The sequence below is a fragment of the Balaenoptera acutorostrata genome, chromosome 5 (assembly GCF_949987535.1).
Source record: "Balaenoptera acutorostrata chromosome 5, mBalAcu1.1, whole genome shotgun sequence".
In the NCBI taxonomy this organism is placed as follows: domain Eukaryota; kingdom Metazoa; phylum Chordata; class Mammalia; order Artiodactyla; family Balaenopteridae; genus Balaenoptera; species Balaenoptera acutorostrata.
The window spans coordinates 107221933-107237586 of record NC_080068.1 but is presented as its reverse complement, the minus strand read 5'-3'; the positions used below and the strand labels follow the sequence as shown (position 1 = coordinate 107237586).

Here is a 15654-nt window from a genome sequence, read left to right as displayed (position 1 = left end):
AAATGTTTTTATTTCTTTAAGAGAGGAAGCAGATAGAAAATTCAGCTCCTCAAACTCCTTTCACACCAGGGGCTTCTTATCCTGCAAAACTTTGTCAAATGCTATTGAAAAGACCTTTTGGAAAAAATCACCCCTGCTCAGATCTTTGGCCGAAATAGGAGGACAAGCCCCACAGTGCACTTCTCAGACTAATGGAAGCTCAGCTGCCCAGGCCCTGGAAGCCCCGACCAGTCCCTGGAAGCAGATGCTCCACCTGGCTCGGTGGCCTTTTGCCAGCTGAGACCATTCACCAATAATAGCTGCATTTCCAGAAAATTAGGCAATGCTAATTTTAATCTTGTTCTCTGTTTAGAAACTGAAGTCCAGAGAGGTCAGACCTAGGGCATCTCCTCCACGTCTGCACAGTGGCCTAAGAATGTCTGCATCCCACCATCTCCCCTGCAGGCTTCAAGCATCCTGAGGACATGGTCCTGCTAGATCCACTTCCATGACCCCAAGTCTCAGGTCAGGATTTTAATATATCTGTCAAAGGGCTGAATGAGAACCTTCTATGGGAGCTGCCACAGTAGATGCCCGGCCCGTGTCCCCTTGGCACTTCATGCCTATGACAGCTTCCTCATCCCACGGAGGGAGGGGAGCCTTTTCTCTGTCCGAGAGTTTTTTCTAGTTGAGGAAGCGCACTTGGCCCATGCAAGAGGTAGGTAGCTATGCTGGGGCGGTTAGAGCCTTCAGCAGTATTCTTCCACCCACGAGGGCTCGAAGTTGCAGGTGAAAGATCCAGGGCAAAGGAGAAAGAGGGCTGGAAGGTTTGCAGTGTGTATGGCTGTTAGCATAACTGACGCCATCTTGGGCCTGTTCATTTCCTCCTGTCTTTCCACCGACCCTATCTAGGACTGTACTGTGTAGTAAATCTCTTCTCTGTCGTCAATGGATTTGTGATCATGAGGTCCTGGTAGCCTCTATGCTCTGTTAGTCTCCAAATAATGATAAAGACCTTCGCTGACATGTTCCTGGCACCCACCCATCATAAATCAGATAAGGTCTTGACTTAGGAATGCAATCCCTGTCTCCAAGCACTTACCCCCACACCCTAGGTTAACTATAAAATTGTGATGGTCCCTCGGAGGTGTGGAGTGCAGCTGTCGATGCCTCCAGATTGCCGTATGCCCCATCCAATCCGCGTGTAAGTTACCCGCAATAAACTTCACAACTGTACTTTATGGAGCTGCCTGCCTTGCTGTTTGGTCTCAAGATACCTTCTCAGTTCGTTGGGCACTTTTCATTTCCTCTGTCCTCGGAGACAGTTTTAGATGGGGGAATTCTCATGACTCAGCCCAGAACCAACTGGAGGATGCACGGTTTGGGCACACTGGTCTCCCGCAGAAATTCTCATCAGAACGACTGGAAGAACATGTTACAGTGCAGACCCCCAGGTGCATTCTCTCAGCTTCTGATTCAGAAGTATGCTGTGTTGGGTTCCTGGGTGCGGGGCTGGGGAGCTGTAACACGGTACCACCAGCTGGGTGGCTTATAGTAACAGAAATGTACTAGCTCACAGTCTGGAGGCCAGAAGTCTGAAATTAAGGTGTTGGCAGGCTTTGTTCCTTCTGGAGGCTTTGAGGGAGAATCTGTTCCAGGCCCCTCTCCTGGCTTCTGTTGGCTGTGGGCCATCCTTGGCTTGCCTTGGTTTGCACATGGATCACTCCAATCCCTGATGCCATTTTCACACAGTCTTCTCCCTGTGTCTGTGTCTCTTTTCTTATTAGGACACCAGTCATATTGGATTAAGGGTCCCCTGCTCCAGTGTGACCTGATCTCAACTAATTATATCTGCAACAACCCTGTTTCCAAATAAGGTCACATTCTAAGGTCCTGGTGGCTAGAACTTCAGCATATCTTTTGGGGGGGGACATAGTTCAACCTGTAACAGATGCAGCAATTCTAAATGCTAACAACCCCCCGGGAGATTCCGACATGAACCCCTGTGACCATGGCACTTCCTTCTGGTTCTTCTTTACAGAGCCTTCTGCAGAGACAAGGCCTGTAACAACCGTACATGGAGAAGGACCAGTCTGTTGCACTTTGACGGCCGGGCGTGCAGAGAATGAAAGGAAACAGAACTGCTGGAGGGAGGCAGCGAGGGGGCAGCATGGTCCCAGCGGAGCGTGAAGGGAAGCCTGGCTCAGCGTCTTGGCGTCCGCTACTGTCACCCCACTGGCCACATGTCTGAGGTCGGAAAGAAGGTACTTGACTTAATTTTCCAGCTACTCAAATGCCAACACAGCAGGTGCTTCAAAAACAGGATTGCAGAAAGAAGTGCAGGATGAATAGCGCCGACTTTTTTTTCTTGGTTTTAAAGGAAATCTCTTGCTTTGGGGCAGATCATGCCTCATGAATGGACTTCTCACAGGCACTTTTGTAGCTGAGAAACCGCAGCAGAGAGGGTTATGGGTAGATGCAATGTGGCTCCCTTCCCATGTACATTGTGGAGCAGGGATGGGGTTTGACGTGGAGGGGTCGATGTGATGTTCGGACAGCATCCAGACACCAAGCCGTCCACCTGGATAGTTTTATATGGTGGGTGGGGAGAGGCTGGGGGAAAGGCACTGCTCCCAGCACACCTGCTCTGACAGGTAGCCTATAGCCTCAGAGCCACTGGGGAGCACCTGAGGTGAACAGAGAGGCAGGGATGAAAAGCAGGAACCTCGGTGAAACCCATGCACATCTCCCCTTACGGGCCATCTTCTTTCCTGCCTCCTGCTTTTGCATATGCTGGTCCTTGACCCCGCAGCCTCCATCTGGAAAATGACTTCCACCCTCTCTCTGTTAACGGTGCCAGCCTCACTTCAAATCCATGACCACAACTCTCAAAGGGGTGCTCAGCACGGCTGGGCGATCCTACTGCATTTCCCTATCCATTCACTTTTCCACGTGAGAAAGAACACCTAATTGATCGAAGCCACTATATAGTTAGATTTCTGCTAAAAGCAGCCAGATGCAACCCCTAAACAACACAAGGAGGGATATCTCATGTTCATTTTCTTTTAAAGGGAAACAACTTGGATGCTTCGGATTCTAGATTGAAGCATCTTCTGGCACGCAGCACAATATGCAATGTGATTGCTATCCGCTCGGGTCCGTCACCCCTCTGCCTTTTCACAGGCTCACATCTGCCATCCAGGCACTCTCGGAGGACCCTTCAGACATGCCTGAACTGATAAAGGACCCGAGGCAAGGTTGCCTGGAGCCCACCATCACTTTGGTCCAAAGTGCCCAAGCTGGTTTGAGCGGAAGCTCCCAGGACTGGGTGTCTGCCGCTGGGAGGGGACCGTGAGCCTCAGAGCAGGCAGGACCACAGGGAAACTGTGATGAGCTCTGAAACCACTCACCACGTCAGCCCCCGCCTGTCCCAAGTCTGACGGGCTGTGTTGCACAGGCGCTTCCCGTTCTGCTGGGACCAAGGACGTAGTCCCGCAGTGGGTGAGGCTTGCTGCCCAGCTTGGTGTGTGTGTGTCTGGGCTAACCTGGGCATCCACCAGCCCTAGAGCTTTAGCTGACCAGGATAATTGACAGGCTGCAGGCTCCTTCACCTCCCCCAGTGCCCACTGGGAATGGGGCCCCGCCTGCCCACTGACCCAAACAACTCTGCCCCGGGGCCCTCACCTCGGGCTGCTCCACCCTCCATGCACGCTTAGGGAATACAGACTTCTGAAACAGCCGTTGGTCCCTGTGTCTGCCACGCCGTCTCGTTCTTTGTGCATCGTCCTCACTCCTGGAACTCCACGCCTTGCCCTCCTCGCCCGCCAGGACTCAGCCGGGCATGGTGCCTCCAGAAGCTTCCCTGACACCCAGGCTGAGGCTGGCACCTGCTGTCGGAGCCACGCCTGGGCTGCCCTCTTCCATATCATGCATCCCCAGTGCTGCTGTCACCTGCTATAAGCTGAAAATGGTGGAACGCTGGTGAGCGCCTAAGGGCCAACCTGGCATGTGTCCATCTGGCCCTCCTGGAGGGAGGGAAGCGTATCTGATCATCTCCGCAAGCCCAAGGCCTAGTTGAGTGTTGGCCAAATGGGGCTGATGTGCTGTCAGTCCTGCCTACAGGGTTTCAGCTCCTGCTGCACGAGCCCATGGCTGCCCAAGCCTCTGCTCTGACCCATCAGGCACAGGCGGATGAGCCCCCAGATAGTAATGTCAGCTGGGACCAAGCCTGAGCCTCTGCTTCCTTGGCTGCCGTAAGGGCAGTCATGCGGCCAGGTCAGACCCCAGCTTCGCCCCTCCCAACTCAGCATCATCCTATCTCCTGCCAGCCCATGATGCTGGGGTCCTAGCACAGTCCACACCACCTTACCCCGTCAAATAATAACAAGAACAATGGCAACAACAACAACAATAATAGTAATCCTTTTCATGAGTACTCCTACCATGCCAGGTATTGTATCAACAGCCTCATTTAACCTTACAACAAACACACTGCAAGGGAGAGATTTCCACTTTGTCATTGCTGAAAATGAGGCTCAGTGACGTTAAGTGACTTGCCTTAGGTCACTCTGGCAGCGGAAGAGCCAGGACTTGATCCTGGGCAATTTTTCTCCAGAGCTCGGGCACGTAACCATCTGTAGGCCTGTCCCTCTGTGCCAGCATCCTGTGTGCCAGCTTGGTCCTCCTGTGGCCACCCCACTTCACATGAAGACCCTGAGGCCCAGAGAGGTGAAGTTAGTGCCTCGCTCGGGCCACATGGCAGAGGCAGGATTAGAACAACGGGGTCCACCTGCTGCTTCCCTTCCAGCATCGTGGCTGGCTTCATGGGGGGCCAGGGACCCCGATTCCCCCAGGGAGACTTTCTGCCCTTGGAAGGGCTCTGCCCAGCAGATGTTGGTGGTGGACTTACTTCTCTCTGTTGAATATGATGAATTCTTTCCGCACCGTCTCCAGGCACTGCTGGAGGTGTCCATTCTGTCAAAGAGCACAGAGAGGGGATGTAAGTGATGAAGCATCATCCAGGGAGTGAGGACGAGCAGAGACTGATCTAAATGGGACCACGGACGCTTGCGGCTGGGGACAATCGAGGTGGCTGGAGCAGCCCTGATTGTAGCGGCGGCTGTGCCACTGGGGATGGGGAGGGGGGCTGGCAGACAAAGATGCTTTTCTCCATTTTAAGCCATTAAATCCAATTTAAAAGCCATGTTAAAACAGAATAGGGATTGAAAATCATGACCTTGGTTTCCTGATCACTTGAATGTTCGTTAGTCCTAATTAAGAAGCATGGTGGGGAGAGGGAGAAATTTAAGGCCATCGTGCAAAGGTGCTCATTCTCTTCAGGAACAGGTGCCACAAGGGCTGCTGGCCACCGCCAGAAGCTGCAAGAGGCAAGGAGGGACCCTCCCTATAGCCTTTGGAGAGAGCAAAGCTCTGTCGATACCTCATTTTGAACTTCTGGCCTCTAGAATTGTGTGAACACATTTCAGTTGTTTTAAGACACCAAGTGTGTGATACTTTGTGATGGCAGCCTAGAAAATTAATGCGGGGGCCCACAGAGTGTGGCCCTGGGTGCCTCCACAGTATAAAACCTTTGCAGAGGGTGCTGGAGGCTACTCGGAACAGCGCTGGTGTCGCTCAGCATCACTTCTTCTGCTCTTGATCACAGACACGGAGGTTCCTGCACTAGGAACAGTGCTAATGTGAATGATGAGGGCACGGATATGTCCATCTCCAGTGATGCTTTCACAGCGTCCTGCTATGAAAGACCACTTGTTCGATGGAGGCATTTTATTGACTGCAAATGAACGTATTTGGTGGGGCAAAGTGACAAGCCCCCCATCTGGCTAAGAAGCAGCTCAATCATATTCACTGGAGTATAGGATTCCTCTCTGCCTGGGGTCTGCTCCTGAGACAGCACTCACCAGAGGACAGCTGTCCTTCGTGCCATCTTTGGACCTGTTCTTTGCCAACCTCTTCTTCTTTTTGTGAAGTGGTTTGGATTCAAGAATCATTTCTTCAAGTTCAAATGTGGGGTCACAGTTCAGTCTCCCTTTCTGAAAGGAAATGGAAAAGAAAACACGGTTTGTCTTTGTTCCGTGCCATTGAATTGTATTTTCATTCATTCATTCATCCATTCATTCAATCAATCATTCATTTATTCAACAAGTAACAATGAACTACTCCTATGGGATACATCAGCTACACTTTCTTCCTGATAATGAACAGTGACACATCCTTGCTGCACACGTCATTCATTTATCCCCATAATCCCGCCTACCTTGCACACCCCACTTATTAACATCCACATGTCCCCTTGATCTCCTTACGTATGTCCATTTCGTGAGGTTGAGTTCAGTTTTCCAATCTGTTCTTTTCACTTATTTTCTCATACTCTCCTTCTCATGTCATTACTACCTTTTCTATAAATATCATTTTTAACAATTCCATTTAAAAATACCATTTCTGGCCAAAATCTACCCAGTTCCCCATCCTGGCTCCCTGTTCTCCTGCAGCTAGAGCCAGCTGACCCTCAGGCCTGGCCCTGCTCTAGGCTGGGCTCCTGCCACTTTGGTCAGGAGCAGTATCGGTCTCCCTGACTTATCCCAGGTGACTCTTTTCCATGCTGAGACCCAGCCCAGGATGCTGGCCCTCTCAGGCAGCACAGTCTGGTGGTTATAACATCAATAGCCCTGAAGGTGCTCAGAAAAAACAACAACCCAGTTCTGCTGCTTTCTGACCTTGAACAAGTTTTTAACTTCTCTGGGACTCAGTTCACTATCTGTAAAGTCTGGATAAGCATTCCTCCCTCATGCAAGATCAAATAAGTTAATAAAGTTCTAGGGCCAAGTGAGAAGTGAATTCTTGAGTAGGTGTCCCTGTTTCTGATTGGATGGGGGCCAGGGAGGAGAGGGGCCAGGCACAACCCCGGGGGTGCTGCCAGCCTTGCCACTGAGTCCTACAGCCTCACCTTTCACCTGCGTGTCTTTGAGGGAGACATATAACCTCTCTCTGCCTCAGTTTCCTCGTTCATGTAAAATGCAGCAAGCTCAGTGTGTTGATGAGGGTTAACTGAGATAGTGTTTGCAAATCTTCTAGAATGGGTCCTTCCTGATCCATGGCAGGCCTGCAATGACTGACCACTCCCTCTGCTGCCCTGCAGTCCCAGCCGCCTCCCATGGGAGCCCCGGCCTTAAACCCCAACTTACAAGCGTGGGTCTTGCTACCTGCCATCAAACTTGCCTTTGCCAGGCTGCCTCACCCCTCGATGTCAGCCAGTGCCCTGCCATGGCCAGGGCAGGAGGAGGAACCAGGGCTTTGCAGATAGAACTGGGGCAAGGCCTGGCTTTTCCACTCACTAACAAGTCCCTCAACCTCTCTGGCCCTCAGTTTCCATAACCGTTAAATGAGGGTAAGTGCTCCGAGCTTGTGAGGCTGGGGTGAGACAATGCAGGGAAAGCTCTTAGCCCAGTCCCTGCCCCAGGGTGGGTACCAACAAATGTTAACCACAGTTATTATTATTATTGTGTTGTTGGTGGTCTGATGGGGAGCAGTTCTACATTCTTTTCCCTTTCCCGTCTCGATCCTGGAGAGAGGTCCCAGCAGAACAGTCCCCACTGGGATTGTCGGTACTGACAGCTCTCCCCCACCTGCCCCTGCCGGGCTCCTCACACCGCCAACTTCCATGGCTCCACTAATTGTCCCCTTTCCCTTGGTGGTACATCTGTCCCCCGCCACTCCCCCTCTCCCAGTGAGCAGGTCAGATTCCAGGCCCAAGTCTTTCCTGGCCTGATTTATCTTCCCTCCCTCCCTCCCTCCCTTCCTCCCTTCCTCCCTTCCTTCAATGGAGGCTCTGGATCCAGACTGCCTGAGGTCAAGCCCTGGCTTTGCCAATTTCTCATTGAGTAATTGTGGGCAGTTTGCTTAAGCTGAGACTACTAACAGGGCCCCCTTCCCTGTTGTGAAGCTTATATGACATAATGTACATGAAGCTTTAGAACACGCTTAACCCTATTGGCTACTATCATTAACTGATCCATACTCATGTGACAAGCACATATCGAGGTCTTCTAGCAGCTTCTGGGGTCACCCATTGCTCTGGGATCTGTCTCAGGCGAAGGTCAGCCAACCCACCCTCTGAAGCTCTTGGGGAATGGCAGATGCACGCAACAGAACGTGATTGACCGCTAACGTAGACCTAGGCACCTGTCCAGTGGGGAACCAGGGAGGGTGAGATCCACTCCAGGTAAGGGGATTGGAGGGGCTGGCTGGGAAAACATCCCAGAGGAGGCAATGATTGAGTTTGCTCCTTATCCAGAAGGCAGTTACCAAGACCCTCCAGTGGACCACTTGCTGTGCTTTACGCTGAGTCTGGAAGGAGGGGTAGGAGATTTCCAAGTGGACAAGAAAGGCATTCCTGGAAGAGGAAGCAGTGTGTTCACAGGTATGGAGCTAAGAAACAGTGTGGCCAGAGGGGACAACTGCAGGCATCTGGGTGTGGACCTCGGAAATCAGGTACAAATCCACCCTGAATCTCAGTGAAACGTGATTCCTCTGGTGCTCAGGGCCCCCACTGGACAGCTTCTGGCGTCTTCCTGCTCACCCATGTGGGGGACCCTGCACAGGGCGGGATGCCGTTGAACAGGACCTCACTCACATTGGGTACGAAGCCAGGCATCAGGGCCTTCTCCCACACCGCATCCCAGTTCATGTCGGCCAAGTAGGGTGCGCTCTGGACGTCACCGAGGCTGGACAGGCGGCTCTTGGGGTCCTTGGTCAGGAGCTGCAGGCAAAGGGCAAACGTGCTCGCTTGGGCAGTGCACCCCACCGAGGTTTTGGGGGGAATCCGAAGGTGGAGTCTTGGGAAAATGAAGGTGCCCCTGCTTTCTGCGTTCCATGAATGTCCTGCCCTGTTTGGGCTGCTGTGTTGGAAGCGTCACCTACACTCATCTCTTTATAGCCAGGGAGGAACTGAGGGGTCAGGCTACTGGGAGGTCATCCAGCAATGGTCTCTTTGGACAGGAACTAGATTTTCCCCCTTGGGAACTCGCACCCTGTGACATGCCACCTCTCAATGAGGTCTGCAGAGGCTTCCAATTAAAAAGAATTAGCCACCTTGTTTTAGGACTTTCAGCTTGGTAATGGGATGCACAAAAGCATAATAAAATTTCTCCCTGGACAGCTATGAGGTGACCTCTGCAGTCTGATGGAATGGCCTCATTTGTAGCTAAGGGGTCAACTTTCAGCATCCTTTCAAATGGAGTTTCTGCTAATAAGGGGTGATGCAGTAAAGGAAAAAAGATAGCCGTACAATATTACCTTGCATCCAGAGGGGGTTTCAACTTTCAAAACGCTAGCTTATCTGGTGCAAGAACACTGAGGCTAAAAGTGAAAGACGGGGCCCAGCCCTGGAGGGCCACTCGGTAGCAGTGTGGCCCCGGCGGAGCGGCCGACTGCGCTGTGCATGTTTCCTCCTCTGCAAGTAGGAGGGATACTGGTGACTCTTCCACTGCCGGCTCATGATTCAGATGAGACCCAAAGGGGATGGGTGAGGAGCTGGGACACACCAAGGCCGGATGCCACAGCCAGCCGCTGGCAGGTGGGAGCTGGAGTCAGGACCCCCGCCAGTCGGCTCCCGCCCGTCACTGCAGCGAGCGGGCTACAGTCACACCATGGGAGGGGCACCTGGCAGGGTCCCAACTGCTGATCACGGTGGCCTCTCTCTAGGACCTGTCCCCAAAATGACGGGTACAGATTTAAACAGAGACGCTGCTTCAGTGCCCAGGGCAGGGTGGCGGTGGAGGGGGCTGGTCACCGTTTAGGGCAGCGGTTAGTTCTCTGACTCCATGGGTGGGTGGGAGGTGGAGGTGTTGGCAGGTGGGTAGAGCTTCCAGGTGATTCCAATCAGCAGTTGGTTAAGGACCACTGACGTCTAAAACCCAGGGGGTGAATCTCCCCTAAAGCAATGTAACTAATGAGTAATTCCCTAAGTCATCTACAGAGTTTGGAGGGATTAAGAGCTGACATCTGGAGTTCAGAGAGCTTGGATTTAAATCCTCCTCTGCCTCTAACAGCCCTGTGACAGTGAGTGAATGATTTGCTTTCCCGAGCCTCAGTTTTCCCATCTCTACTATGGGGGCACTAACACTACTCCTCTCGCAGGGCATGTAAGGACTAAATGAGCAGAGCCCCCATATAACATTCCCCCAACCAATGCCGGCTGCCGTCATCATAATTCCTTCATTAAAGGTGACTGGTGCTGACCACATGCAAGGCTCAACTCTGTGTCTTGGAGGATTCCGAGTGAGTTTAGCTGAATGCCAGCCTCAGAAGGAGGGCGCCACGACCCACTGCCCATGCTGAACTTGAGCTTATCAGAACACAAACAACAGGGCCCGCCCCACCATTTCTGATTCTGCAGGTCTGCGGGTGGAGCCTGAGAATCCGCATTTCCAACAAGCTCCTGGGGGATGCTGGTCCAGGAACCACCTTGGAGAACCAGTGCTTTATTCTACTAGCAACAGTTCCCAGGAGAAGTCAGGACATGCCCAACGTCTTAAAGGGTCAGCGAGTTAAAAGATGATTTGTAAAATTTTTAAAGAGCTATATGCATTAAATATTTCTAATTATTAGAAGCTTGTCGTGGAGTGAAAAGAGCCTGTGGGCTTTGTTGTCGCAGACGTGACTACAAGCCACCCTCTTCAGCGGCTTTGTGATCTTGATGCGGGATGGTGAGAGTGCTTACGAGGAGGCGTTAGAGCACCGCTGACTTGATTATTTCCACCACTGTCCCGCCGTTCGTTTTCTCATTCCTTAACCTGCTGGTCTGCCTGTTACTGCACCGAGTGCCCAGCTCCCTGGCCAGGCGGGCTGGCCGCTGCCCCCTTACCTTCTTCAGCAGGGCGACCATGCCCTTGCACCACGTGGAGGAGTAGTGGACACGCTCCACCTTGAACATGTTGAGGATCTCATCGATGGGGGTGGCCGAGTGGATTTCATACGGCCTCTGCAACCAAAGGACAACAGGCGGCATCAGAGAGGGAGACCCCACGCGGTTAAAACAGACATAGAGAACAGACTTGTGGTTGCCAAGAGGGAGGGGGAGGGGGAGGGATGGAGTGGGAGTTTGGGGGGTGGGATGAATTGGGAGATTGGGATTGACATATATACACTATTGATACCATGTATAAAACAGATAACTAATGAGAACCTACTGTATAGCACAGGGAACTCTACTCAAGTGCTCTGTGGTGACCTAAATGGGAAGGAAATCCAAAAAAGAGGGGATATATGTGTATGTATAGCTGATTCACTTTGCTGTACAGTAGAAACTAGCACAACATTGTTAACGCAATTATACTCCAATAAAAATTTTTAAAAAATAATAAAATAAAATCAGCTCTGCACCTTTAAGCTCCAGGCTCAGCCTTAATCTGTTTGCGTGGTTGTGGAGAAAGCCAGGTCCTTCGACAAGAATACTGGCCCATATTAAGATCCATATTCCATCTGCGTCTGGTAAAGAGTTCGACTGATGATCGGTTCTCACTCATTGGCCTTAGGATGTCTTGACTCAGAAAACCAAGTGGTCTTTATAAGGTAAAGTAATTACATGTTCTGCTGGTGAAAGTGATTTTGGCAGCAGGGCACTGGATATACTCGTTATAGAGTGCAGGTGCGTCTCTATTCCAGGAAACTCAGTTTACAAAAATTGCCAGTTTACCGAGAAATGGAAGAAACCGGAAAAGAACTGCCGTAGACCTGTTATTTTAACTGTTAGAGCTGAGCTGGGCCTTGGGGACCATCTCATCCAATGTTTTTTCCCCCAAATCTTTTTACTCAAAATCCCAAACATAGAACAGATGAAAGGGAATAACAGTTCCCTGGGCTATTTAAACCTCCAAAGCCTGGAGAAACATTTTTTTCCCGTATGAACTGTTGAATCACCTCTTCAGGGTCCTATACTTCCAGGAAACACAGCTTGAAAACCAGTCCCTTTATGGAGATATAAAACGTGGAGGGCCGAGTTCCCAGAGTTCAGTTCCCCCCAGGTTTCTGACTCCCAGCTCAGGGCTCTCTCTCTGTTTGCTTTACCGAGGGACAGAAAGGCAGTGCTCAACCCAAGGGCTGCCTCTCTCCCTTTCTTGGGTTAATATACCAACAGATTCCTTGTCTCTGTGGTTGAGCCCACCATCCGGTGTGTGCCCAGCGGTTCTTAGTTCTTTCTGCTCCAACCTCTAGGAGCACCACACGCCTCCCTCTATTAGCCATCGCCCACGCCTTCTCTGTCTACTGAACCCTGAGGAGAAGTGCTGACAGGGGTCAAAGTCAAGGGTAACACCACGTGAGGGAGGTGGTTGGGGGGAAGCAGAGAGGGTAGAAGTCCTCATGGCACCATAGCGTGGGCTTTTAGGGCTCCATCCCCTGCCGCAAGGCCCTGGGCCAGCGATCTCACATTCAGAATCTCTATTTATTTATTTATTTTTAAGAAACTTGACTGAGACTTTATTTATCCATCTGTTATTTAGTCAGCAAATATTGTGTCCCCAAGGTATACCAAGCTCTGCTCTAGGGGCTGGGGAACACGTTAGTAAATAAACAACAGAAAAATCCCCACCTCATGGAGTTCACATTCTAGTGTGGGGAAATAGACGATCAAAATACATAAAATAGATATTACATGGTGTTAACGTGTCTTAGAGAAAAAGGAGGGCCTGAGGTGTTTGTGGGCGGGGGGCGGGGGGAGGAGGGGAGTTGCAACTTTATTTTTAAAAATTTTATTAGAGTATAGTTGATTTACAACGGTGTGTTAGTTTCAGGTGTACAGCAAAGTGAATCAGTTATACATATACATATATCCACTCTTTTTTTAGATTCTTTCCCCATATAGGTCATTACAGAGTATTGAGTAGAGTTCCCTGTGCTATGCAGTAGGTCCTTATTAGTTATCTATTTTATATAGTAGTGTGTATATGTCAATCCCAATCTTCCAATTTATCCCTCAGTAAGTCAGACAGAGAAAGACAAATATCATATGATATCATTTATATGTGGAATCTAAAAAACGGGTACAGATGAACTTATCTACAAAACTGAAATAGAGTCACAGATGTAGAAGACAACGTTTGGTTACCAGAATCTCCTTTAGTCCCCTTGATTACTCTATGGCAGTGGTTCTCAAGCTGGGATAATCTGTCCCTCCAGGGGACATGTGGCAACGTTTGGGGACATTTTGGTTGTCCTTACCGGGTGGGGGCAAAGTCCTGCTGGTGGCCTCTGGTGGGTACAGGCCGTGGGTGCAGCTAAACATCCTACAGTGCACCGGGCAGCCCCCGTCACAAAGCAGTACCCAGTCCCAAGCGTCTGTAGAGCTGAGGCTGAGGAACCCTGCGCTTTGCAACCACTGTTCTCCCCATTTGACAGACAAGAAACAGGCTCACCCCAGACATTCAGAAACTGTGCAACAAAGCTGGGATTTGATCCTCAGAACATGTGATTCCAAAGCCCAGACTCTCACTTGACCACCGTGCTCTCGCTTCCATGGACAGCGCCACACTGCCTACAGAGTGAAGCCAGTGCCTCCAGCTGACCTCAGGGTCCTTTCTAGACAGCCCCCAGACTGTCCTTCTGACTGCTGGTCAGTCTAAGATGTTTGCTGTGTCAGCCTCAGCTGCCCTTCCCGGTCTCTGCTCACACGGTTTCCCAACCAACTCATGTATGATCCCCCTTAACGCTTCCTCCCTCAGAAATTCTTCCCTGCTCCTCTAAGAAGAAGTCATCAGCGCTGTCTCTGCAGCTACCTGTGTCAGAATCATCGCCACGTGCACATTTATGTAGCGGTCAGCATCCCTCCTGTGTGCTGGACACCGCCTGTGCCCCGCCTACATTTTCTCCCGGAATCCCCACGGTGACCCTGCAGACCGGCCTCATCATCCCCATTTCATGAAGGAGGAAGCCAGGGCTCAGATGAGTTAAGTGACTAAGGCGGAATCACAGCATCAAGGCACACGGGGTGTGGATGGGAGCCCGGACCCCTGCCCGCCGGGCCCGGGACCTCCCCACTAACGGTCAGCAGCCACACGCGACTCAGCTCCTCTCCCAGGGCCTGTCTCCACCTTGAGAGGTGCTAAGTTGGAAAGGATGCAGGCCTGCCAGCAGGCCCCCGGCGTGGGAATCAGAGAGACCAGGGGAGAGGAGCTGACATGGACCGAGTGCGGACCCTTTATCAGTCACAGAGCTGGGTAATTGGCATTGTCAGAATCACTTAATATTCACAGCCACCCTGTTGGGTAGGTGTTACTATTATTATTATTTTTTCAGTTAACAGATGAGGATTCTGAGCATTTGTTCTGTCTATTGGACTTGGTTCAGATCACAGACAAGTCGCCTGGTAGAGCCAGGGTTTGAACCTGTGAATTCTTCTAAGATCCTCTTTCTGTGTTACGAGGAGGCAGCTTTCAGTTGAGTGCGAGGAAAATCTTTCTAGCCATTAGGGCTTTAAAAGAATGAAACAGGTTCTTTCTGGAGATAAAAGCCCTGTGCATGCGGAGGAAAACCAGTGGACAGGTGCGTGACACTGCCAGGGATGCCGTCAAGGAGCCTGGAAGGTGGGGAAACAGGGGCTGGGCTAAGACCTTTAAGTCCCTTCTCCGGGTCAGTGGATGAGAAACCTCCCTCTCCTCTCTGTCCCCACGGGGTTCTCTTCAGGGGGTGTGGTCACAGTCCCAGAGATAATTGTACTCAAAAGGGAACTCTCCAGGTGGCGCTTATCTTGAGTCTTTTTTTTTTTACTTAGCAGGTCTCAGGGTGAGAACTGAGATTCTTGTCTGGGCTCATAGGAAAGTTGGGTACAAGTTACTCCCCTCGTCTGGGCTGCAGGATCCAAGCGGGATCACAGAATTCTCTGCATTGACATTTCAAGCCCACCGATGGCAACCCACTCCTCTGCTCTCCTGATAGAGCATTTCGGGAGAGATGTCTCTTTCTGCTCTAGGACTAGAGCATGCCTGGGTCCCTGGCTAACATACCATATTAATACCTTCAATCTCCCACACCTTTCATTTCTAACGCTTTCCAACTCTATGATCTTAGAATATGTGTTAGAAAGTTCCCATCATGACTTTCATCTTTTGGAGGTAAGGAGCTCCCTGGATCCTGAGGGAATCAAGGAACGGGGGGGGGGATCACCTATCAGGGATGCTGTCACTGACATGATGGAGGGATTTCAATGAGGAAGGATAACTTCTAAATGCACATGGTCCATGGAAAAATATGAGTGTTTTTCAGTACAGCTTTTGGACTAAATGTGATCGTTTCCGGGACTAAAAAAACAGAATAAACTATTTGCATAAACCCATGGTGTTTCAAGTCAGAGATGAACAGACCAAGATATCTGGGAGAGAGAGTCACACTAACCCATAACAGGCATTCTTGTTCACTCTGTCCCCACACCAAAGGCCCGATCCCACCATGTGGCCCTCCCTCTTCTATTAAAAGTGGCATTTGGATCCCTGAGCAGAAAACTCAGATAAATTGAAAATGAAACGTTTTATTTTGAAGCCCTTGGGGCTTTTTGCCAAGTCATCGTCTTTGACTGTCCTGACTTGTATTCTGACAGAGAATATACTTTCTGCTGGCAAATGACCAATTATGCTTGGGTCGACTGCTTGCCAAGGTCATTTG

General features: G+C 50.8%; 1 protein-coding gene across 3 annotated transcripts in view; it reads right to left on the bottom strand.

Annotated features, from left to right (window-relative positions):
* The window catches only part of STK32B (serine/threonine kinase 32B), a 349362-nt gene that overhangs the window by 13182 nt on the left and 320526 nt on the right, over positions 1-15654 (bottom strand). For 2 of the 3 annotated variants that reach the window (XM_007190965.2, XM_007190967.2), the window contains exons 8-11: positions 10865-10981; positions 8633-8758; positions 5901-6032; positions 4889-4953 (exon numbers count right to left, since the gene is read on the bottom strand). In XM_007190965.2, the coding sequence (XP_007191027.2) occupies positions 4889-4953; positions 5901-6032; positions 8633-8758; positions 10865-10981 (440 nt within the window). Of the gene's footprint in view, positions 1-4608; positions 4693-4888; positions 4954-5900; positions 6033-8632; positions 8759-10864; positions 10982-15654 lie in introns of those variants that run through there. The other variant, XM_007190966.2, reaches the window with a different exon arrangement.